The sequence below is a fragment of the Ictalurus furcatus genome, chromosome 2, assembly GCF_023375685.1.
Source record: "Ictalurus furcatus strain D&B chromosome 2, Billie_1.0, whole genome shotgun sequence".
Lineage (NCBI taxonomy): Eukaryota > Metazoa > Chordata > Actinopteri > Siluriformes > Ictaluridae > Ictalurus > Ictalurus furcatus.
The window spans coordinates 9,308,533-9,334,206 of NC_071256.1; the positions used below are offsets into that span (position 1 = coordinate 9,308,533).

The 25,674-nt window shown below is 39.9% G+C and overlaps 1 protein-coding gene across 9 annotated transcripts in view; it reads left to right on the forward strand.

Annotated features, from left to right (window-relative positions):
* The window catches only part of LOC128621280 (caskin-2), a 106,478-nt gene that overhangs the window by 15,695 nt on the left and 65,109 nt on the right, over positions 1-25,674 (forward strand). For 8 of the 9 annotated variants that reach the window (XM_053646990.1, XM_053646981.1, XM_053646962.1 and 5 more), the window contains exons 2-4: positions 1,079-1,537; positions 16,007-16,058; positions 24,972-25,069. In XM_053646990.1, the coding sequence (XP_053502965.1) occupies positions 1,444-1,537; positions 16,007-16,058; positions 24,972-25,069 (244 nt within the window). In that variant the 5' untranslated portion in view covers positions 1,079-1,443. Of the gene's footprint in view, positions 1-640; positions 723-1,078; positions 1,538-16,006; positions 16,059-24,971; positions 25,070-25,674 lie in introns of all 9 variants that reach the window. The other variant, XM_053646928.1, reaches the window with a different exon arrangement.

The window sequence follows — 25,674 nt, forward strand, 5'->3', positions numbered from 1 at the left end:
TATTTGCCTACCGCCTGTGAACTGTTCGTGTCTTAAGGACTGTTCCCCAGGTGCATGTGCAATAATTGTTTATGGTTCATTGAACAAGCATGAAAAACATTGTTTAAACCCTTTCCAGTAAAGATCTCTAAAGCTTATTTGGATTTGAGAAAATTATCTTTAAAATTTAAAATGATATTTCTGTTTTTGCTGAGTATATTTATAAATGAGTTATGCGGTATAATTATATACAGTATAACTTATGTAAAGGTAAGAAGTGCTACTTTTGTTCGCTGTGCAGCCATGTTGATTTGACATCACTTGCTGAACTTGAAATAACTGAGTTGCGGAGACTATCCCAAGTTCCAGTGTAGGAATTCTGAGTTTAGGGGGAATTTTCTTGCCTTTTTCCTGTTCAGAGGTCGGAAATTGCAAGTTATGACCTTTAGTCAAATGCAGCATTACTCCCTTACTCTCAAACACATCGTACTCCGATGTTTTGTGGCGCTCCTATGCAAAATGTGTAGCGGTTGCTAGGTCTAATAATATAAATGGCGATAAATGCTACTGGATAACATAGCAATGTAATATCATTATAGCATACAAGCCTACTTGTCAGCAGTATGTTTTGTTAAGATGTTCTTTTGGATTACTCTGGTAGGCAAGGTAGGCAAACCATGCCCACACCTCACTCCTTGACGAGCTGCAGACATGAAATGAAACCAGGTGGATTGCCTCAAGTGGTATGCAATGCTGTGCACTCTTGATTAGCTGCATTTATAGTGCGATTTGCCCAAGGAAAAAGACATCGCCATATTTGAAGGTTCTGGAATCACACCATTTTTCATATTTTAGAATCAATAAAGTGCTGAAGTTTCGATGCACCATGCAACCCTTATTCTAATGGTTCTTTTTTTGACTGAGAGTTCACTTGCTGCGGGCAGACGCGTCTACATTCTTTTAGCTAATTATAGCCAACATCAGAGAGTCATAAAAGTGTTCTGCTGTTTTTATGGCATTACATCCTCTCAGCATTGTGATTGTGTTTTGACAGGACAAGGAAAAATTCACTGTTATTTTTGTCTGTATTGATTTTCAGGTTCTGGTCAACTGGTCTACGCAGTGGTACAACAATCTTTCCAGCTCTGTGACCACAGCTTTAGAGTTCCCAGAATAAGACACTCAATCCGGCTCCCATACTAGACAAAACCTGAGAGGAGAGACGGTCAAAAAGTAAAGGAGGAGGGAAGGAACTGGATGTAAACCAATTTTCTCTATGGTTGCCATTGGGAACCTGAATTCTGTGTGCTGTTTTGCGAAGTTGTCTTGACAGCTACTGATTTTGGAAAGTGAAAGGGAGAAAAGCTCAGGGACAGGTTTATAATCCATTGCTGCTGCATGGAGGAGTAAGAGAGGATTCAGACTCGTGCTGGTCACCAGTGGATTTATGCACTGCAGGGGATCATGGGAAAAGAACAGGAGCTTCTGCAGGCAATTAAGAATGGGGATCTGTCTTCCACGCAGAAACTACTGACAAAGTTCAAAGGCAGCAGAAACAGTGAGTAATATCCTTTCAATATACATAATGTTTTCTTGTAGGATTCATGACATGCATTGGCTGTGATGGTTGTTTATTTTTGCATGTATGGAGTGAGAGTAATGCAGAAAACGCTTTTTAGATTGAAGGCCAATGGTAAACATTGTAATTGGTGTTTAGGTACAGGCTTTTGAACCATTCTGTGGAGATGTTTGAGGTGGTTAAAGAAGAGCTATTGGGTCAGGGTCACTTACCTGGTTGTGCAAAAAATAAATTTGAGGCCAGATTTTTACATAAACATCGACTAAAGGCATTGAAACTCTCACCTAAACACATTTCCTGTGTCAAGTCAATTAGTAGGGCTCTACAGTGAGACCATTTCAGTCGCATTTGCAACTAAAAAGTACTTTGTGCGACTGTGAAAAAAATATATAGGCACACCGGTGCGAGTGACCTGTTTCAAGTTGTATTATACAATCGTAATAAAAACTACAACTCCAAAATGTGCAACAGTTACTTTCACACTGCTTTTCATCACCTTAGTCAACCGAACAAGTGTGCAAATATAGCAAAGAAGCCATTATGATGACAAGAGTAACACTGTATATTATCTGCTTCTCTCAGCTTGCTGATCTCACAAACTGCAATCTTTTATTTATCACGCAAAATGACCTGAACCTGCAAATGTGACATGCTCGTGTAGCCACAGCGGCATTGGGCGCGACTAAATGAATAATAATGCTAACGGTACAAGGTGGGTGTAATTCAAACTTATTTATTAAATAATTCCTCACCAATCACAATCAAGAGTAGCTTGTTCAGTCTGCAAACATACAGTACGCTGCCATTCTCTCTTCACCAACTCTTCCTGGCTCACACAGACAACTCATTCACTTCATTTAAGCTCATGGTTGCCAGATGTCACTAGAAAAGTCAACTCCAGTTTTCATGTTTTGATTTAGCCCCACAAAAATGCAATATTATCAGCAGACATGGCAACACTGTACTGGGGGAACCGATCTAAACAACTGATAAACAAAAAAACTAATAAAATTTAAAGACAGAAAATGTACTTAGTGTAAAATAAATAATTTAATATAAAAAATAAATATTATAATAAAGTCATAAAATATAAATAAAATGAGAAATGAAATAATGTTTAATTACTATGGGCTGCATTTAATATCAATTTGACATCAAGCTCAGTAGGCTATTTCCTTAGAAGGCTTTTAGCCTTCTTTTTCGTAATATAGATCATGCTTGTGATAGTTTACTTTTAATTAGGACTGTTTATTGTTCAAGATATTTAAAAATAAATATTGCATGCTTGTTTATTTCAATTAACCAACAGTGTTTGTCATTGCTATTATTTTAATTCAATTAACGTTGCCCATGAGCAGAGAGCTTACATTTAACTGTTTATGACAGACCTTCTGATTAAAGCTTAAACAAAAAAAGATTGGTATATGGATCGGTATCGGTCGATCAAGATGACAAGAAATCCGTTTCGGCTATAAAAATCCTGATCGGCGCATCAGTAATGAATACCATTAAACTAAAGCGCTTTGCATCTGACGGGTAAAAGAACTCACCCACTCACTGGGCTCCAGCCCAGAACCATGACAGTGGAAAATGTCTAATAGTGTAGCTTTAAATATATTTAAGAGGAGCAGACTTCAAACACTGAACATTTTGAGGTTTTTTGTATTTGTTTACAAGGTGGAACAGGTTAACGGTTGTTGTCTTTTGCATACAGTCTGTAAAATTACCTGAAAATATTAAATTTAGTTAATCAGAAGGTAAATTAATTTGTCATGGCTCTAGAGCTGCAACAACTAATCGATAAAATCGATAATAATCGATTATGAAAATTGTTGTCAACGAATCTCATTATCGATTAGTTGGTCTGTGCGGCACGGGGGAGATTTACTAATTATGTTACTTTTGTTCAGAAAACACGCTTCGGAGTGTAAATAATAAAGTTGTGTCCCAAATGAAGTACTGTACACTTACACTATGCACTGTATAGTCTACCGTCTAGTGTATGAATTTTAGAAAGGTAATACCATCTCAAATATATTACTAGCGTTTTTTTTTTTTACTAACCGGAAGTATAAGCCGCTTCCTTGTCGACGGCGCATGATGTCATACGCACGTAAGCATTAGCAGACACCCAGAGTCACCGACAATGATTTTCTTCAGTTTACTGTTTGTCACCATTACCTTTTATTCCCAACATGACCTCAGTCTCCATCAGACGGTGGTGAAATGGTCACGAGACTGAGGAAGAAAGTCCTCTAAGGCAGGGAGCATTTTAAATTAAACACTGCGGAGATCAAACAGTGCTGCACGAGCACAAAGTTATGTTTGTATCTTGTTTATATACCTGTGTGAAAGGGGCAGGGGAAACTGGTGCAAGTTGCTTAAAAAGTTTAGTTTAATTTAGGTTTATTGTCATTATATGCTGTATTTGCACGCTTGCAGTGTAAATTCTGTCGTTTATTATAACAGAAGTGATCTATTAGTAACAAGGCCGTGTTGCTCCTCATGTGCAAAATTATAGAGCTGCAACAACTGATAAAAATAGATTCTGAAAATCGTTGTCAATGAATCTCATTATTGATTAATTGACCTGCGCATGGCACGGGGCACGCCGACTCGGTGCGTTACTTTGTTTTAGAAGACATGCATTGGACAGTACAGCCAAAGTTGTGTCAAAAATGACATACTATACACTTGCACTATGCACTTTACTGTCTAGTGTATGACTTTTAGAAGGGTAGTATCATCTCAAATGGAACAGCGTTTTTTTAACTAACTGGAAGTAAAAGCCGTGTTCCAGTCGATGCCACATGATGTCAAACACATACAATGTGATGCCGCTAGCTATAGCACAATACCCAGAGTCAAAGAAAATGAATTTTTTCAGTTTACTCTGTGTTGCTTTTTATGCCCAACATGACCTCAGTCACCATCAGACGGAGTTTGTCAAGTGACAGCGGAAAAAAGTGTGCAACCCAGGTAATCTAAGTCATGGTAGCTTTTTATTTTAAATGCCAAAAAGAAGATTGTAACGTGTAAACTTTGCAAAGTGCAGCTTGTGTAGCACGGAAGCACAACCGTGGTTACGACTTGCAGTATGTTTATATCCAAAATGCTTCACTGTGTGCAAGGGGTTGGGGAAACTGGTGCGAATTGCTTAAAAGGTTTAGTTTAATGCAAATGTATTGTCTTTATATGCTGTACCATTCAAATGTGTGCTGGCTAAGCCTGGGCAAAGTGCATCACCATGTCTGGGAACAGAGAAGTGAGATAGAAACGTTCCTTGATTATTGTTGGTAAAGCTGACAGCTTTCGAGATCCAAGGCACAAGACTGGCTGGCCGACTTTGCATTCGGTGTGGACATATTGGGGTATCTGAATGATCTAGATATGAAACTACAGGGAAAGGATTTTTTTGTGCATGAATTGTATACCAACAAGAAACCGTTCAAAGCCAAACCTACGTTGTTCTCCAGACAAACGGGCAACCAATCTCTCTCATTTTCCGACACTGGCCGCACTAAACATACAAATATGACAGTGTTGGATTGAGACGTACAGTTAGCATGATGAGTTTTCCCATTGCTTCAGAGATTTCGTGAAAATTGAAACTGAGCTTGAACTTGTATCATGTCTTTTGACAGTGACGAATCACCACCAGACACACAACTAAACATCCGAAGTGACAGTGCATTGGAGAAGTTCAAAACAGCAATAATTGACCAGTTTTATGTCTCACTGGAAAAAAAAAAGTTTACAAACATTAAAAAAACATGCCCAAAGGATGCTTGTTTTATTTAGGTATACTTTTGTATGTGAACAAACCTTCTCAGTAATGAACTACAACAAATCCCAGCACAGATTACACAGCACAAATAGCAATTGTCAGCTATTTTGAGGATCTCTAAGTCAAAGATTACACCAGAATTTGGTGCCCTTGCAAAGAGATGGGGCCAGGCTCATTGTTCACAATAACATTGCCATAATATTCCTTAATATGCCAAATGTTTCAGAACTGTTTATTACACATCTGTTGTCATATTTGTGTGTATACAGTGAGGGGAAAAAAGTATTTGATCCCCTGCTGATTTTGTACGTTTGCCCACTGACAAAGAAATGATCAGTCTATAATTTTAATGGTAGGTTTATTTGAACAGTGAGAGACAGAATAACAACAAGAAAATCCAGAAAAAACGCATGTCAAAAATGTTACAAATTGATTTGCATTTTAATGAGGGAAATATGTATTTGACCCCCTCTCAATCAGAAAGATTAAAGACACCTGGCTCCCATGTGTCTTTTATACAGGTAACGAGCTGAGATTAGGAGCACACTCTTAAAGGGAGTGCTCCTAATCTCAGCTTGTTACCTGTATAAAAGACACCTGTCCACAGAAGCAATCAATCAATCAGATTCCAAACTCTCCACCATGGCCAAGACCAAAGAGCTCTCCAAGGATGTCAGGGACAAGATTGTAGACCTACATAAGTCTGGAATGGGCTACAAGACCATTACCAAGCAGCTTGGAGAGAAGGTGACAACAGTTGGTGCGATTATTCGCAAATGGAAGAAACACAAAAGAACTGTCAATCTTCCTCGGCCTGGGGCTCCATGCAAGATCTCACCTTGTGGAGTTGCAGTGATCATGAGAACAGTGAGGAATCAGCCCAGAACTACACGGGAGGATCTTGTCAATGATCTCAAGGCAGCTGGGACCATAGTCACCAAGAAAACAATTGGTAACACACTACGCCGTGAAGGACTGAAATCCTGCAGCGCCCGCAAGGTCCCCCTGCTCAAGAAAGCACATATACATGCCCGTCTGAAGTTTGCCAATGAACATCTGAATGATTCAGATTACAACTGGGTGAAAATGTTGTGGTCAGATGAGACCAAAATGGAGCTCTTTGGCATCAACTCAAGTCGCCGTGTTTGGAGGAAGAGGAATGCTGCCTATGACCCCAAGAACACCATCCCCACCGTCAAACATGGAGGTGGAAACATTATGCTTTGGGGGTGTTTTTCTGCTAAGGGGACAGGACAACTTCACCGCATCAAAGGGACGATGGACGGGGCCATGTACCGTCAAATCTTGGGTGAGAACCTCCTTCCCTCAGCCAGGGCATTGAAAATGGGTAGTGGATGGGTATTCCAGCATGACAATGACCCAAAACACACGGCCAAGGCAACAAAGGAGTGGCTCAAGAAGAAGCACATTAAGGTCCTGGAGTGGCCTAGCCAGTCTCCAGACCTTAATCCCATAGAAAATCTGTGGAGGGAGCTGAAGGTTCGAGTTGCCAAACGTCAGCCTCGAAACCTTAATGACTTGGAGAAGATCTGCAAAGAGGAGTGGGACAAAATCCCTCCTGAGATGTGTGCAAACCTGTTGGCCAACTACAAGAAACGTCTGACCTCTGTGATTGTCAACAAGGGTTTTGCCACCAAGTACTAAGTCATGTTTTGCAGAGGGGTCAAATACATATTTCCCTCATTAAAATGCAAATCAATTTATAACATTTTTGACATGCGTTTTTCTGATTTTTTTTGTTGTTATTCTGTCTCTCACTGTTCAAATAAATTCACCATTAAAATTATAGAATGATCATTTCTTTGTCAGTGGGCAAACGTACAAAATCAGCAGGGGATCAAATACTTTTTTCCCGTCACTGTATCAATTGATGTGCACAAGAGTGGAGATGCAGAAAACTGTGTGTTTGAGGGGTTATAGAAATGTATAATTGTTAAAAAAAAAAAAAAAAAAAAAAAAGGCCATGTATACCCACAGCACAGAAGTAATTGTTTGTCAATTTGGAATAATGAACATTTATAACAACATTTTTAAAAAAAAAAAAAAAGCTTCATTTGTCACGCATATAGTATGCAGCCTTTCACTTGGTTTCAAAACTTGATGTGGCCCTTGAGTCAAAATCTTTGTCCACCCCTGTCCTAAGCATATGAGGTTGTATAATTATTATCCTGTGACCATGGACTGAGATGGAGTGCTGTGACAGATGACCTGGCCCCCCAATCACCCAGCCCCTATAGAGCTGGTTTGGGACGAGTTTCGACTGAAAAATGAGGCCAAGGCAGCGTACTTGCTCCCAGAACTTATGGCAACTCCTTCAGAACTATTTAAGTAGCATTCCATGTGGCTACCTCTGGAAACTGGTTGAAAAAAAATGCTGAATCTGCAATGCTGTCCAAACTTTTGACTGGTACTGTAAATATAGCAGGGTATCAGTACTACCGAGACCATCCTTGGTAGTGTGTACCTCACTAGAATTAAACTTATGAAAATCCCAGAGCACAGAGCTGTCCCGTCTCATTTACTGATCATAAAATAGGAGCAGGAATTCACTATTTGTTCTATGCACCGTTTTCTCTGTGTGTGCGCACGTGTGTGTGTCTGTGAGAGAGAGAGAGAGAGAGAGAGAGAGAGAGAGAGTGAAATAAAGAGTGAAAGAGAGAGAGAGAGAGAATATGCTGTCAACTCTGACCTTGGAGTTATCATAAAGGAGCATAGCTAAACATTAAGCCATTGTTGCACAAAGTCATGATTCTGTGAAGAGTATATGGAAAATAGTTTGACTTCATATAGCATAGAAATGGATTTAGCAGGCTACTTAAAGGCTATCTAAAGTAGCTCTTTCCCTTTGAATCTAATTAGGTCTTAACAGCTAAGGCAGGCTAATAGTGTTGTGCAGTTACAATAGATACTCTGTGTAAATAAGGTACAACATTTATTCTACTAGAAAAATGTCCTCCCTCATTAAATGCTTTTTTTCAAGGCAAGTCCAGTCTACCTCTAAAGAGACAAAGATCATAGTTGATATAGAAATTGTACTTTTGGGACTGCAAGAGGTATACAGTGTTTTGTGATGTCTATTTCCACTAATAATTGTGGATGGAGAATGTGTAACTCCACCAGAACCAGAGTCAGAGAAAATGATTTTCTGTGCTGCTTGGACTTAAACTCTGTTAATTGCAGACAGAAACCAAGCCATTTTGGAGGCGTTGTCTCTCATTTTTGGGTAAACATGTAATTGTGCAGTTTCAATACTGGCAGTGGCTTTTCTACTTTTAGCTGGAGATTTTTTTATAACAAATTTAGTTTGGGTTTTGCTCCAGATGCAGGTTGGGACTTGAGCTTGTTTGTCATTCAAGGGCACACACACGGGAACAAAAACATGGGAAGAAGATTTTGACTAAATAGTCCCTACCCACAATAAATTAAAGTAATTGGAACAAGTGCCCAGATGATGGTAGTACTGAATAGTTTGGCCAATTAATAGTAAATAGAAAAAATAAACAGACTTTCACATTTATTATGTCTTTTAAATTTCTTTTCTCGTTTGGATATGCATCAAAACGATAAGACAAACCAAATGGGGGAAAAAAAAATGAAGGAAAAAAAATAAAATAAAAAAAATAAAATCTCCTGTATTTTCATATTTTCATTTCTCTGTGTTTGTGTGTATATACAGTATCTCACAAAAGTGAGTACACCCCTCACATTTTTGTAAATATTTGCTTATATCTTTTAATGTGACAACACTGAAGAAATGACACTTTGCTACAATGTAAAGTAGTGAGTCTACAACTTGTGTAACAGTGTAAATTTTCTGTCCCCTCAAAATAACTCAACACACAGCCATTAATGTCTAAACCGCTGGCAACAAAAGTGAGTACACCCCTAAGTGAAAATGTCCAAATTGGGCCCAATTAGCCATTTTCCCTCCCCGGTGTCATGTGACTTGTTAGTGTTACGAGGTCTCAGGTGTGAACGGGGAGCAGGTGTGTTAAATTTGGTGTCATCGCTCTCTCACTCCCTCATACTGGTCACTGGAAGTTCAGCATGGCACCTCATGGCAATTAATTGTCTCATTACCTCATTGTCACATTAAAAGATAATTAAATATTTACAAAAATGTGAGAGGTGTACTCACTTTTGTGAGATACTGTGTGTGTGTATATATGTGTGTGTGTGTGTGTGTGTGTATGTGTGTGTATATATATATATATATATATATATATATATATATATATATATATATAAAAAAATATTAAATATATATACACACACACACACAGTCATATGCAAAGATAAGTACACCCCATGCAAATTGTTGTTGTTTATGACATACACACTTTTGATCCTCTTTGAAACGCTGCCTATTAATCAAGAGGAATACCTATTGTTGTTGTAATTTTCACAATTTAAATGTACAAAAAACACATCAGTCACATGGAAAAAGTAAGTACACCTCTACAGTTATCACACCTTCAAATCCATAAAATTAGACTCAGGTGTTCAAGATTGGGTGCCAGTGATTAGAACCTACTCAGGGATTGCATCTTATTTAAACCCCTCTCATATCTAGTGTCTGGTGTTCCCTTTACTATTGAGGTGTGTAGTGTCATCATGCCAAGATGTAAAGAGTTCTGTAAGGCCTTCAGAAAAAAGGTTGTGGATGCCTGGGATTTAAAAAGCTCTCCAAATTATTTGAAATACATTATTCCATTGTAAGGAAAATGATCTACAAATGGCACAGATCTTAAACGACTGCCAATTTGTTCAGGACTGGCCGTCCCAGCAAAGTCAGCCCAAGAGCAGACCGTCTGATGCAAAAAGAAGTCTCCAAGAACCCCAAAATTTCATCAGAGGATCTGCTAGTAAGTCTTGCAACTGTTGATATAAACGTGCATGTTTCTACATTCAGAAAGATATTGCACAAATTTGGCCTTCATGGGAGATGTGCCAGGAAAAAGCCTTCTAATTAGGACATTAGAGCAAGATTACAGTTTGCCAGTGAGTATACAGGCAAAGACCAGGCCTTTTAGAATAATGTGCTCTGGAAAGATGAATCAAAGATAGTTGTTTGGCCACAGTAACAACAGACATGTTTGGTGCAGACCAAAGACAGCTTATCAGGATAAGCACCTCATGCCATCTGTGAAGCACAGTGGTGGAAACATTATGATTTGGGGTTGCTTAGCTGCCTCAGGGACTGGACAGCTTGCATTCACAGATTCAACTATGAATTCTGCATGATATTAAAGAGTGCTTGAAGATAATTGTGAAGTCATCTATCCGAAAATTGAAGTTGAACTGAAAGTGGACCTTTCAACAGGATAATGATCCTAAGCACATTAGCAAATCAACCAAGGAATGGCAAAAAAAGAAAAAGAAATGGTAGGTTAAGGAATGGCCTAGTCAAAGCCTGGATTTGAATCCCATTGAAATGCTCTAGGGGGATTTGAAACGGGCAGTCATATGATAGTAGGACAAAGCTATGTGCACATACCTAAAATGATCCTGTGACGATACGGCCAGCAGATGGCACTGTGGCTCGTCTTTGGATGAGTCACATGACTTTGTTTTGGTTCGCTCGCTTCCTGCTGAACATTTATTCTTTCTAAGAAGGTGACTTTCATTTGCCACAGGTGTCTATGTTTTGAGTTTGATTATGTTTGGGATTTAAACGCCTTGGTTACTGAGCACGGGGCTCAGTATTATTGGTTGTATTATTTGTGTCGGTCGTTTCCATGCCTTGAATGATCTCATTGTATACCACGTTTCTCGTTTGCCGGCAAAGACCGCGTTTACTTTGGTTTTGAGTTTAGTATTTAATAAAGACTTTTGATCTGCACCTGCATCCGCTTCCAGTCCCCGTTCCGTTACAGATCCAGGTTTAATCAATTTTGAAGACCCTTATTCATCTTAATTTATTTTCACTACCATAGCTTGCTAAGTATTATCTCCACAGTTATGTCAGCCTACATGTTTATTACAAATAGAAATTTGATCAGTAGTTACATAGAGAGATATGTAATGTTTGTAAATTGTTTTAGCTGTCATTTATGCAGATTCTCAAGCCACTGTGGGGTTAGAATTGTTTCATAATTCCAAATAAATAGATTACAATCCACAAATAAATAAAATAACAAAAATAGACAAATACACAAATGTATTGAATGAGATTCACAAATATATGTTAATAATAATAAAAACTAGAGATGCACCGTTAATTATTATTATTAATAATATTATATTATTATATTATTGATAACCGATTATTCAGAGGGGTATCGGCCGATACAGATAACTGATACTGATAGTTCTGCCTTTTATGCCTTCTTTTAAATTAATAATAATTAATTACACAATTCTGAAAGAAATGCAAATTAAAAACTTTATTCTCTCCATTTCAGCAAGTTGTTTCACAGTAACTGGTCTCATAAACAGAAAACACATTACTCACATTAACATTAACACATGAACTAAATTCTGAAGATTAAAGTAAGATTTCTTAACTTATTGAATGTTATTAATTCATATTAACATTAACTGAATTCTAAAAAACCTCATAATAGACTTCACTTTCATTTGCCACAAACAAAAGCATTTCTACTTCATCACTGAACATCAGACTGGTAATATATAATATAAACCTTTTTTTTGTGATGATATTAACTCATTAACATTAACTACATATGAAATATACTACTCTACAAATATTTTTCTGAGCAATATATAGCAATATATACCATTTTCACAATTCATCTTCATTTAAATCTTTCAACGGTGTACTGGCACTTTAATTCAGAATGAGCAGCGCTAGTAGCGGGGGGGCTCATTTCACTACAGCTGCAGCGTCCGGTGTAAAATTTTTTAGCAGTGCAGACCTTACAGACCTTACAAACTGCAGTTTTGTCATCATTCCACACAAGAGACATCATCTTTACAAAATCGATGTGTTTTCCCGCTCTCTTTTTATTGACAGGATATAATCAGTTCTGATCATCGGATGTTTTTAAACTATCGGCCTATAGCGGGAAAAATAGCCTTTATCGGCCGATACATCGGTGCATCTCTAATAAAAACAATATTTAAATTGACAAATAAATAAAATGAGATTTGCAAATACAAAAAATTGTTTTACAAATATGTTTTTATGTCACAAACACAACTCTGCCTTGCGTTCATTTGTGGATTGCATCCTGTGCATTTGTGGATCGCTGCATGCATTTGTGGATTTTGAAACATTTCTAGCATTAAGAGTGCACATAAATCCACAAATAGTTGGACTCTGCCCACCATCTACTCAAGCCACAGTGCACTGACCAATCATAGCACGTTCTCACTCCAACCAATCATGTTATTTTACAATCAGGACAGGAACAGCGTCATATTGCACCAAACTCACAAATCATCTAACACAATCATTGCAACAACATTTAAAAGAAAACCAGCAACATTACAGGTCATAAATGCACTTTAATTATAGATGAGTCGTCCGATGGATTAGTAATGATTGATTCACTGATTCAGTAAAGATTCTTTAGACTGATTCAAACCGGTAACTCTTTGAGCATGGTTCATTTAGAGTATGTAATCATTAGCCCGTGAATCTGATGACATTGGTCGCGTAATCTATTTATTTGGAATTATGAAACAATTCTAACCCCATAGTTTGTACTGTACCACTTTAATTTTTTTTATTGCACGGACACAGGTTGTCACTCTTATTTTTGTTGATGGTGTGAAAATGCAAAAATAAAAACAAACGAAAATTCAATTCACCCTGTACTATATTGAAAACACATTTGTTGTTTTACTGAATTTAATTTCTTTTTGAAAATATACACTCATTTCAAATCTGATGGCTGCAAACACACTCCAAAAAAGTTGGGACAGTCGACTGTTTACCACTGTGTAACATCAGCTTTTCTTATAACACCACTTATTAAGTGTTTGGGCGCTGAAACACCAGTTGGTTAAGTTTAGCAAGCGGAACTTTCCCCCATTCATCCATTATGCATTTCTTCAGCTGCGTAACTGTACGGGGCCTTCATTGCCTTATGTGCACTTCATAATGCACATAAGGTGACAGGTCAGGACTGCAGGCAGGCCATATTAACAGCCGCGCACTTTGCTTGCGCAACCATGTGCTTGTAATCTGGGCAGAATGTGGTTTGGCGTTGCATGCTCTGGATGGCAGCATATGTTGCTCCAAAATGTGTACATATCTTTTTGCATTAATGGTGCCCTCACAGATGTTCAAGTTACCCATACTATGGGCACTGACACCCCCCCAACCATGACAGATGCTGGCTTTTGGACCTGACGCTGAAAACAGCTTGGGTGCTCCTTTTCCGCTTTGGCCCAGAGAACACGACTGCTGTTTTGTCAAAAACTATTTGGAATGTTGGCTCGTCGGACCACAAAACACGATTCCACTGTGCTACTGTCTATCTCAGATGAGACCGAGCCCAGAGAAGTTGGCGGCGCTTCTGGACAGTGTTGATGTATAGCTTCTGATTTGCATAGTAAAGCCTTAACTTGCATCTGTGGATGCAGCGGTGAATGGTGTTGAGTGACAAAGGTTTACCAAAGTATTTCCGAGCCCACGTCAGGATATCCATTACAGACTCATGACTGTTTTTAGGACACTGACATATGATGGATCGGAGATCACGTGCATTCAGAAGTGGTTTTTGGCCTTGAATCTTTTAATTATTTTGTGCACTGTAGAAGGTGAAATGCCCAAAATGGTACCCATTTGTCTTTGGGGAATATTATTCTCAAAATGTTGGATTATTCGCTGATGGATCTTTTGGCAGATTGGTGAGTCTCAACCCATCCTTGCTCTTGAAGGACTAGGCCTTTTTTCAAGGCTCTTTATATACTATGATTAGACAATTGTGTCACCTGTTTCACATCACCTTCTTATTTCAACTTGTCATATTGCTATTAGTCCTAAATTGCCCCCGTCACAGGTTTTTTGGAACGTGTTGCATGCATTATTTTCAAAATAAATATTTACCTTCCAAAAACTATGCAGTTGTTTAGGCAAAACATCTAATACCTTGTCTTTATACGTTTTTCATTTAAATGAAAGTCAAAATGCATTTACAAATCATTCCTCTCTGTTTTTATTATAATTTTCCATACTGTACCAAGTTTTTCGGAATTGGGGTTGTATATTAAATTACTTTGGACCACCTACCAAAAAAGCTAGGAGTGAGGGTAGTGACATAGAAGATAAGGATGAATGAACGATGTTTGTTTTGTGCCACACACAATTCATGAATATCCCTGTCTTGATACTCAAGAAAGCATATTGTTTGGAGGAGACATGGAATAAGTGTAATGCTATTATATATTATAGAGAGATGTATATTTATAGGTTTATATTGTATAACACGTTATATATTTTACAGTCCCCCCAGTGTATCTGCCATTTCCACCACTGCCTAGACTAGATTGACTACAATGTTATCAGTAATAATTTCGTGGCTAAAAATATCTATAGTTTTCTGTGACTAAATTATCGGCAGTTTTCGCTGACTAAAACTAGACTAAAGTACTTGGTTTTCTTTGACTAAGAAAAGACTAAAATGCTCAGAATTTGACATGAAACAAATAAAAAATCAAAAACAGTAAACTCTAGAGGGTCAACTCATTTAGGCCATCTCAAAATTAACTAGGTTACTCAATGAATTGGACTGCTCAGCATTAGATGCATGTGCTGCAGCACTATGGCAAATCATTGCAGTTGCATAGCAATACAATATCGCATCATTAATTAACAGTGAATATTGCAGCTCCAGGTGTTTTGAACTTTGGTTCGAGTAAAGTGGTGAACTTTTTGAAGGCAACTCACACAGTTGTGTAGACATCCCAGTATCAATGAACATATTAACCAACGCTTCCTCCCGCTTGTGGTGTTCCTGCATATTTACTAACCAGCAGCTATCGGTTCGCGGGTGAAAGCACTGCTGTAATGTTCTCTGTCCTGCGGTTGTCTCCGTCATGCTGCCTAGCCCTGTACCGGGGTTAGCTTCTGTTTCGGGGGAGGGGGGCTTGGCGTTCTCCTTTACCTTATTAAGGTAAGCTAGGTTAGCCTGCTTGTGCGTGCTGATCAAATGTACTTTCAAATTCATGGGATTTTTCCCTTTAATAAATTGTCCACATATTTCACCACCTTCCACTGCAAGACACGTGCTTTTATCTGACACACAGTCATATTTAAAGTAATCCCAAATAGTACTCTGCCGCTTTCTTCTGACTTTCGGTACCGCCATGAAGCCAGGCGAGGAGCATGGATTATGCTGTGTTCAATTTGACATGGAATGTCGTAATTTCCAGGTTCCCAGTCGGAAATGTCAACTCTGAAAGATATTTGCTCTATGAAAGACATTGTCAAAGACGAAAACAAAAAAAGACGTTTTTTTTTTTTGTAATGCCTAGTTTTTATTTCGATTTCAGTTAACGACAATGTTTTTTCACACCTAGTTTTCGTTATTTCGTTCGTTTTCGTTTACAATTATAACCTTGCAGGTGACTCAAAAGATTCTGGGTGACTGACTTTAGAAAACTTTTTGAAGGGTAAATTTATTTTTAAAGAGAGTTCTGACTACTGTATACCACTTCCTGTTTTGCAGAATTATTAGGCTCCACCAAGAGACTGAATATCAACTATCAGGATCCAGAAGGGTAAGTCATTCCTCTACTATGGCCTTCAATATACTGTTATGGGAAAAAGAAAGTACACCCTCCTTAAATTCTGTGTTTTTATTCATCAGGGCCTAAATAACAACTGTGTAGTCCTCACCAACTTCTGTAAACGAACAAATTACCTTAGGTGAAAAGAACCCAATAGAGTTCAATATGTAGTCATTTTCCCCTAAACATAAACCAACATTCAGAAACCAGGTGGGGGAAAAAATAAGTACACCCTATAATTCAGTAATATGTAGAACCGTCTTTAGCAACAATAACTTGAAGTAAATGTTTTCTGTAGGAGTTTATCAGTCTCACATCCTTTTGGAGAAATTTTGGGCCACTCTTATTTTCAGTGATGTTTGAGGGCATTTGTTTATGCACAGCTCTCTTAAGATCTCAAGGCCACAGCATCTCAGACAGGTCTGCACAGGTCTGGAGTTTGACATGGCCATTCCACGCCTTAAAAAAAAAAAAAAAAATTTTTTATTTGAACATCATTCACTCATGCTGTGGTCTACAGGGTTGAAGACCATGGGGAAAAGAGGTTAATTTGACATCCCCTACAATCCCTACTAACCTGAACATGTTGATTTCCTATCTGTTGCGAATTTCTCCATTTCATGCGAAATTCCCATGCTAGTTGTGAACCTTAGAGAAGATTGGGATCTTCTGCCCTGAGGTGAAGCACACCTTTTGCTTAGTCAGGTTGAGGCAAGGTACCTAAGAATTATGCAGTGTCATCTGAAAACACTAATTTGTGTTTTGTGTTGCTCTGGGTGTGTTTGTTTTTTCCAAAAGCTGTTTTTGCAGTCAGTCAGCACTTTGCCCACTTTGCTCTACCCATTACATAATCTGTTGATGTATCCCTGAACCTAGTCAACCTATATACAAAATATTTTTCCACCAAATCAAACATGTTATTCAGAAATAAAAGCATCTGACAGGCAAAAACTGAACATACGATGGTATAAAGTTGGGGGACTGATTTCACACCCCCACAACCTCACCCCCAACTTCTGTCATTGTTGCACAGCTACTTACAGTGGTGCTTGGAAGTTTGTGAACCCTTGAGATTTTCTATATATCTGCATAAATATGACCTAAAACAGATCAGATTTTCACAAAAGTCCTAAAAGTAGACAAAGAGAACCCAATTAAACAAATGAGACAAATGAGAAAAATATTATACGTACTTGCTTGTTTATTTATTGACAAAATTATCCAATATTATGTATCTGTTAGTTCCAAAAATGTGTGAGTCTATGTGTAACTAGGAGGCAGGTAAATAAAGAGGGTTTGCTGCAAGATGTAAACGAATGGTAAGCCTAAAAGTCACATATAGGCTTGCTGCAATAGTCGGTGTTACACGGTGTTCGGCTGCACACCGGTTACATCACTAGCCCACCACGGCACCGCCCCCACTGCTGTTTTGCTTTTTTTTATAGTAATTAAAATCATTTAGTTCAGTTAGAGAACGGCCGCTACAATTAAAAACTGAATGCGTCTGCTCAATTCAGCATGACCCAAATGAGTCAGAGATCAGATTTCATTTAATTTAACAAGAGTGAGGCGAGCTGACACAAAGACGATGGCGGAAGATTTGGTTTCAAAAGTTTTATATTTAATATAAGCGGGATTGTCATTGTACTGTTTTGTTGTTGTGTTTTTCATTAATAATAATAATAATAATAATAATAATTAACCCACCATTCAAGCAATTGCTGCCCCTGAATTGCTGCTAATTCGAAAGTGAAATTAAAATGCGCATGAGATTTGAAATGTGTGTTTTTTGCATTTTCCATACTGTCCCAACATTTTCAGAATTGGGGTTGTAAAAAAATGACCCTGTATTGAAAGTGACTGTGGTCTCTGGTTGCCAGGTCGTTGATACTTCAGGAAAGTCTTTCCCATGTTTGCAGGATAGCTTTGTTCCTCTCAAACCCTGTATCTTTCACACACATTAGCTGGGTGTGGCTCGGGACCCATCTTTATGATGTTAGCCTGTGAAATGAACAGTGGTACGCTCCTTCCCTCCGTAGTGCTAGTGTCGCCTCCTTGGGCAAGAAAGAACAACTCTCAAGCCCCCCCCTGCTAGGGATATAGCAAAAAGGTTTTACCACCACTCTGTAAAGACCTGGAGTATAATAGATTCTTATTATCCCATCTCCGTTATAAGAAATAATTAATAGGACGACATGGTACTTTGGCTCCTACTTCACCTAGACGGGAGGTTGGAATGGCTCGATCCAATCAATCGACTGGTCAAGACATGCCATGGGAATACTTTGCGATAGCTGAACATCAAATATCTCTCAGATTTCCAGTACGTGTTTGCTAAGGGTCAACCAAGTAAATTGAGCAACTTGTTGCTCATTTTGCTTGAGTATCATCCTTGTATCTCTGATGCATAATCTGCTGGAGATCTATGGCACTGTGCATCCCTTACTTTTGGACTCCAAGGTGGATGGAGAGCAGAGATGACAAAACTAAAAACTCAAAACATGGCTACAAAACACATCTAAAAAAAACGTTTCTTGGACCTGAATACTGAAGGTACCTCAAAAAATAGACGTGCTCTTTTGCAGAGTAATGATGACTGGCCAAAATTCATCATCTTTTAAGCTGCTGTTCCAGATTCTCCAATCATCAGTTTTTCCCCTTTCACTATACAAAAAGATATTCCAGGAATAGCGGGAACAGTAAAGGAAGTGAAACAAAATGATCTGGACAGATTCTTGAGTGCGTAAAAAGGCCAATGCTGAAAATCTACTACATGCCAGCATGTTATCTGGAGTTCAAATGAAAACATCTCCTCATCCAACTTTGAATTACAGTAAAGGAGTAATCCAAACTAGAGCGTTGGATGATCTGGATAAAGAAATAACGCATGAGCTCAAGACCCAAGGAGTACTGAACATCAAAAGAATAATAATCAAAAGAGAAGTGTGAACGATTAAAACTGTTATGTATATCACCTTTAATAAACTGCTAATCCCAGATAAACTTTGAATTGGATACTTGAGTGTTCCAGCGGACCCAATCCTCTATGGTGTTTCAACTGTCTAATGGCTGCAACAACAAACATACCTGCTGTAACTGTAGGGAGGTAGGCCATGACAAAGGGATATGTGAAAAACCATCAAAATGGTGTTTGCACAGGTGACCATTCAGCTGCATCCAAACAATGTCCCATGTGGATCAAAGAAAAAGAAACAGAGAAGATCAGGTGTACTAAGAGAATCAGTTTCCTGGAAGCAAAGAAAATGACATTCACTCCAGTCAAAGCTCAATAACAGGAAACCAAAAGGCAAATTGAAACAACGATAAGGATGAAACCTCAAAGACAAAACAAATCAAGATGTGGAAATTATAGAGCTGCAATGTCTCATGGGGGATTTTAATAGTCATAACACCTTGTGGGGCAGTAACCACTGTAACACAACAGGAAAGAAGATTGAAGATTTTATAGATAACTACAACTTATGTCTTTAAATAATTGATTGAATATTATTTTTAGACCTAGCATGGAACGTTTGGCACGACCTCTGTGGAAGTGACCATTTCCCAATTATTGTAACCATCAAAGGCAGAGAGGAAGAAACATATGTACAAAGATAGCAAATTACAAAAGCAAATTAGTATCAATTTCAAACCCCTTGTCATGAGAAACTGACACGGTTTCCAGAAGACATTCAGAAGTTCACTGAAACGATCATATCTATAGCTAATGGTACAGTCCCAAGAACATCTTTAAATATAAAACATAGACAACTTCCATGGTTTGATGATCTATGTAAGGAAGCCGTAAAAGACGGAAAAAACCCTGAAAGACTGTTCTTCAGACATCCAACAATTGAAAATCTTCTCAAATTCAGGATGAGTAGAGCAAAAGCTAGAAGAATTATAAATGAAGTTTAAAAAAAAAAGCTGGAGAAGATTTGTCTCCAGCATTACAACAAGTACTCCATCATACACAATATGGAACCTGATACGGAAAATGAAGGGAAAAAACAATGGTCCTCAAATATAACACATCACACTGCCTAGTTTTGCCTGTTTGCCTGATCGCCTGACCTCTGCCTGTCTTTTGACTACTGATTTCTGCCTTACCCTTGGACTTTGTTGTTATTAAACTGCCAAACCTGCACTTGCTTCCGTCTCAGCCTCCATTTCGTGACAGAATACTTCGCTGATAACATGGAAGCAGCAGGAAAGCGAAGGAGACCTCATGCCAAGGATATAAGGAACACCCTACCGAGACTCAACTCTATCAAGCTTCCTCAGTGGGTTACCGTGGATCCCCCAGAGCCTTATGATTGATTTTTTGGCTACCCTGAGTATTTTCTGTTTGACTGCCAATTACATTTTTTGAGCCTGACTCACCCCAAGCCTGACCAGAGGCAGTGGCTTGGGTTCATACTCTCCCGGCTCGTTGGCCAAGCCCGCCAGTGGATGGAGCGTCTGGCCCGTACAGAATCCAAGGGTCTTTACAATGTAACTCAGTTTGTGGGACAATTGATAAAGGAGTTTGGGAGTCCAGAGTACACCCCCAACCTAGATGAGTTTTTGGGGAGAGCAGTTCTCATGATTGAACCTGCGAGGCCGTTCACCACCTACTACAAGACGACCTCCTCCCCAGAGCTCCAGTTGGAGGTCAACATGACGACCTCCTCTCCAGAGCCCCAACTTGTGACCCATGAGGTGGTCTCACCTGCAGAGCTCCAGTCGGAGGTCAACGTGGTGACCTCATTTCCAGAGCTCCAGCCTGAGACACACGAGGTGGTCTCACCCGCAGAGTTACAGCCGGAGGTCAACGTGGCGACCTCGGTTCCAGAGCTCCAGCTCGAGACCTACGAGGTGGTCTCACCCGCAGAGTTACAGCCAGAGGTCAACGTGGCGACCTCGGTTCCAGAGCTCCAGCTCGAGACCTACGAGGTGGTCTCACCTGCCGAGCTCCAGCCGGAGGTCAACGTGGCGACCTCATCTCCAGAGCTACAGCTTGAGACCCACGATTGGGTCTCACCTGCTGAGCTCCAGCTAGAGGTCAACGAGGTGACCTTTCAAGCCAAGTTCATGTCCGAGGTTGAAGAGGTGACCTTTTGAAGCCAAGATCCTGTCCAAGGTCGAAGAGGCGACCTTTCAAGCCAAGCTCCTGTCCGAGGTCGAAGAGGCGACCTCTCACGCCGAGTTCCTGTACGAGGTCAACGATGTGACCTCCTACGCCAAGTCCCCGTCTGAGATCGATGATGTGACCTTCCACGCCAAGTTCCAGTCTGAAACTGACGCCACGACCGCCCAAGTTCTCCTCATGCCTGAAACCGACGTCACAATCAACCAGGTTCTGTTCACACCTGATGTCGACATCACTACCAACCAGGTTATGCTCACGCCAGAATCTGTTGATACGACCAGCCAAGTTCTCCTTATGCCTAAAACCGGCGTCACGACTAACCAAGCTATGCTCATGCCAGGGTCTGTTAATACGACCAACCAAGTTCTCCTTATGCCTGAAACCGATGTCACGACCAACCAAGCTATGCTCACGCCAGAATCCGTTGACATGACCAACCAAGATCTCCTCATGCCTGAAGCTGACGGCGAGTCTGACACGGACAACCAAGCTCTGCTCACGCCCATGTCTGATGACACAACTAACCACGTTCTGCTCGCGCTTGAGTCTCTTAACACATTCAACCAAGTTCAGCCTGCAGAGTTGATGGAGGACGTCGCTCCACCTTCCTGCTCCGCTGAGGATGTCGCTCCGCCTTCTTGCTCCGCAGAGGACGCCACTCAGTCTCCTGGTTCATGTGAAGACATTTTGCCCAGAGGGCGAGGACCGCCAGGGGAGGGAGTGTATTTTGGTGGGAGCGGGGTTCTGTCATGTCACAGCAAACCAGTGACTACATTTCCCATCGGGCACTGCGGCCTACAAACATGGCCGCCATGGACTAAACTTCCCACACACATGTTCACCTTCTCCGGAACTCTTATTACACACACCTGCACCCAATCTCACACACAATCACAAACACAGCATATAAGAGACTTTGTGAGCATTTAGACTTTGCGAAGTATACGTTCAGCTGCTTAGTCTCTGTTGTTGTCCAAGCCTCATATTCATGTTTGCCATTTTGTTATTTGACCTTTGTTTACTCTATTGACTTGGATTCTCTGCCCTGCCTAGTTTTGCCTGTTTGCCTGATCACTTGACCTCTGCCTGTCTTTTGACTACTGTTTTCTGCCTTATCCTTGGACTTTGTTGTTATTAAACTGCGAAACCTGCACTTGCTTCCGTCTCAGCCTCCCATTTCATGACATGGTATATAGTGCATAAGCGCCTGCTTCCTTATTCTGGCTGAAAAAAACGCCCACTCAAACGTGAAGCTAGTGTCACACAGACAGTAAAATGACCAGCCACTTTTTATGTGAGATCCGTAGCCCAGTGGTAGCGAGCAAGCTTATGTTGATGTGGTGATGTCAAGGTGTACTAAAAATTTTTTAAATATCAATGGGAATATACTTCAAATGTATTTTTCTCATATGAATTCGTAGGGGTGCCAATAACAATAATCGTTGCACACCGATATTTATATATACCTTTCACAATAAAGGTTAAAAAGGTTCTGACATGGTTTAAAATCATAACAAACTGCCATTTTAATAGAAGTGTGTAGACTTTTTTATACCCACTATAGATGTTGGAGGATGAGAGGAAAAGAAGTGTGCATGTCTCTGTGCTCCATACTCCTAGAACTAAAGTGCTCTGTTTCTCCACATACTTGCTTCACTGCTACATGCTCATGAATAAACTTTCCAATTCATGGTATCATGCAGTCATTTTTAAATACCACACTTGCCTCGACTACTCTGTGCACTCAGGTCAGATGCCCCCTCACACTTTATTACAGACACTGGTTAAATGCCATATCTGGAGTTTTGAGAACTGACAATAATGTGCACATATTTATTTGTTTGTTTGTTTGTTTGTTGCATTTTTTCATGTTCACATAACCTATTCTACTTAAGACTATAGGATGTGTTTTGTATAGACTAGGCATTACATTTGCCTACAGCAAATTAGTTTTATTGTCACTGGTAGCTGTTATCCAGGCAAGTTGGCTTATACAGTATCTCACAAAAGTGAGTACACCCCTCCCATTTTTGTAAATATTTGATTATATCTTTTCATGTGACAACAGTGTAAATTTGCTGTCCCCTCAAAATAACTCAACACACAGCCATTAATGTCTAAACCACTGGCAACAAAAGTGAGTACACCCTAAGTGAAAATGTCCAAATTGGGCCCAAAGTGTCAATATTTTGTGTGGCCACCATTATTTTCCAGCACTGCCTTAACCCTCTTGGGCCAGGAGTTCACCAGAGCTTCACAGGTTGCCACTGGAGTCCTCTTCCACTCCTCCATGACGACATCACGGAGCTGGTGGATGTTAGAGACCTTTTGCTCCTCCACCTTCCGTTTGAGGATGCCCCACAGATGCTCAATAGGGTTTAGGTCTGGAGACATGCTTGGCCAGACCATCACCTTCACCCTCAGCTTCTTTAGCAAGGCAGTGGTCGTCTTGGAGGTGTGTTTGGGGTCGTTATCATGCTGGAATACTGCATACTGATCATGTTCTGCTTCAGTATGTCACAGTACATGTTGGCATTCATGGTTCCCTCAATGAATAGACGTATGAGTGCTGCCAGCATTGCTGCAGAGGTTGAAGGGGTGGGGGGTCAGCCTGTCAGTGCTCAGACCATACGCTGCACACTACGTCAAATTGGTCTGCATGGCTGTCGTCCCAGAAGGAAGCCTCTTCTAAAGATGATGCACAAGAAAGTCCGCAAACAGTTTGCTGAAGACAAGCAGACTAAGGACATGGATTATGAGACCAAGATAATCTTATTTGGTTCAGATGGTGTCAAGCATGTTTGGCGGCAACCAGGTTAGGAGTACAAAGATAAGTGTGTTTTGCCTACAGTCAAGCGTGGTGGTGGGAGTGTCATGGTCTGGGGCTGCATGAGTGCTGCCAGCACTGGGGAGCTACAGTTCATTGAGGGAACCATGAATGCCAACATGTACTGTGACACACTGAAGCAGAGCATGATCCCCTCCCTTCGGAGACTGGGCTGCAGGGCAGTATTCCAGCATGATAACGACCCCAAACACAACTCCAAGATGACCACTGCCTTGCTAAAGAAGCTGAGGGTGAAGGTGATGGACTAAACCCTATTGAGCATTTGTGGGGCATTCTCAAACGGAAGGTGGAAGAGCACAATGCCTCTAACATCCACCAGCTCTGTGATGTCGTTATGGAGGAGTGGAAGAGGACTCCAGTGGCAACATGTGAAGCTCTGGTGAACTCCATGCCCAAGAGGGTTAAGGCAGTGCTAGAAAATAATGGTGGCCACACAAAATTTTGACATTTTGGGCCCAATTTGGACATTTTCACTTAGGGGTGTACTCACTTTTGTTGCCAGCGGTTTAGACATTAATTGCTGTGTGTTGAGTTATTTTGAGGGGACAGCAGATTTACACTGTTACACAAGCTGTACACTCACTACTTTACATTGTAGCAAAGTGTCATTTCTTCAGTGTTGTCACATGAAAAGATATAATCAAATATTTACAAAAATGTGTGGGGTGTACTCACTTTTGTGAGATACTGTATATAATGTTTATAAATTAATTAACTAAGTAATTCTGTTTAAGACTACAAATTGCCCTTAGTGAGTGGAAATGTAATAAGATTTCTATTGGTGGTCATTAACTTTAAATGTGAATTTTTTTTTTTTTTATTTGAAAACTATATTTTTTACAATACTTCAGTTCGTCCTAATTACTATTAGTTTGGTTTCTATTTTTTTCTTGTATCTCTAATACTTTCTTGTTTTCTTGCACAGATTTTCTGCGCTGCACCATGCTGCTCTAACAGGAACAACAGACCTGCTCTCCCTGTTGTTAGAAGCGCATGCCACTGTGGACATCAAGGACAGCAATGGTTAGAAATGTATTTTTCTGGCATATGCCAGTTGCCTGTACTAGTGTGACTTTCAGAAGTGCTTTATTTTTCCTACCAATAAATACATCTTGATACTGGTTCACTAGGTCACAGACTAAGAGTACTATCAGTCTAAAAACTCTGTTGGGATTAAGTTTCAGCTCATGAGCTGCCAACTATGAGATGTTTGTAAGACATGCTGAGATTCAAGCAGAAACATGAGTGTCTGAGGGGGGAAAGGAGTTTAGTGTCTGCATAGCAGTGGTATGAAACCAATATGAGGATATGACCTCACCAAGAGATTGAGTATAGATTGAGAACAGAAGAGGAACAAATACTGAGTCTTGGACACCAATGGAGGGTCTGCATGGAGCAGATGTGGATTCCCTCCATGTCACCTGATAAGACTGACCCACCAGGTAGGAACTAATCCATTGCAAATCTGTGCCATTAATTCAAAGACTCATAAGGATGGAGTGTTTCTGACAGTGGTTGTGGTTGACCATGCCAAATGCTGCTGAAAGGTCAAGGAGGATGAGGACTGATGACAGTTTGACTGATCTAGCGGGATGGAACTTCGCAGTGACTGCCACAAGGGCAGTTTC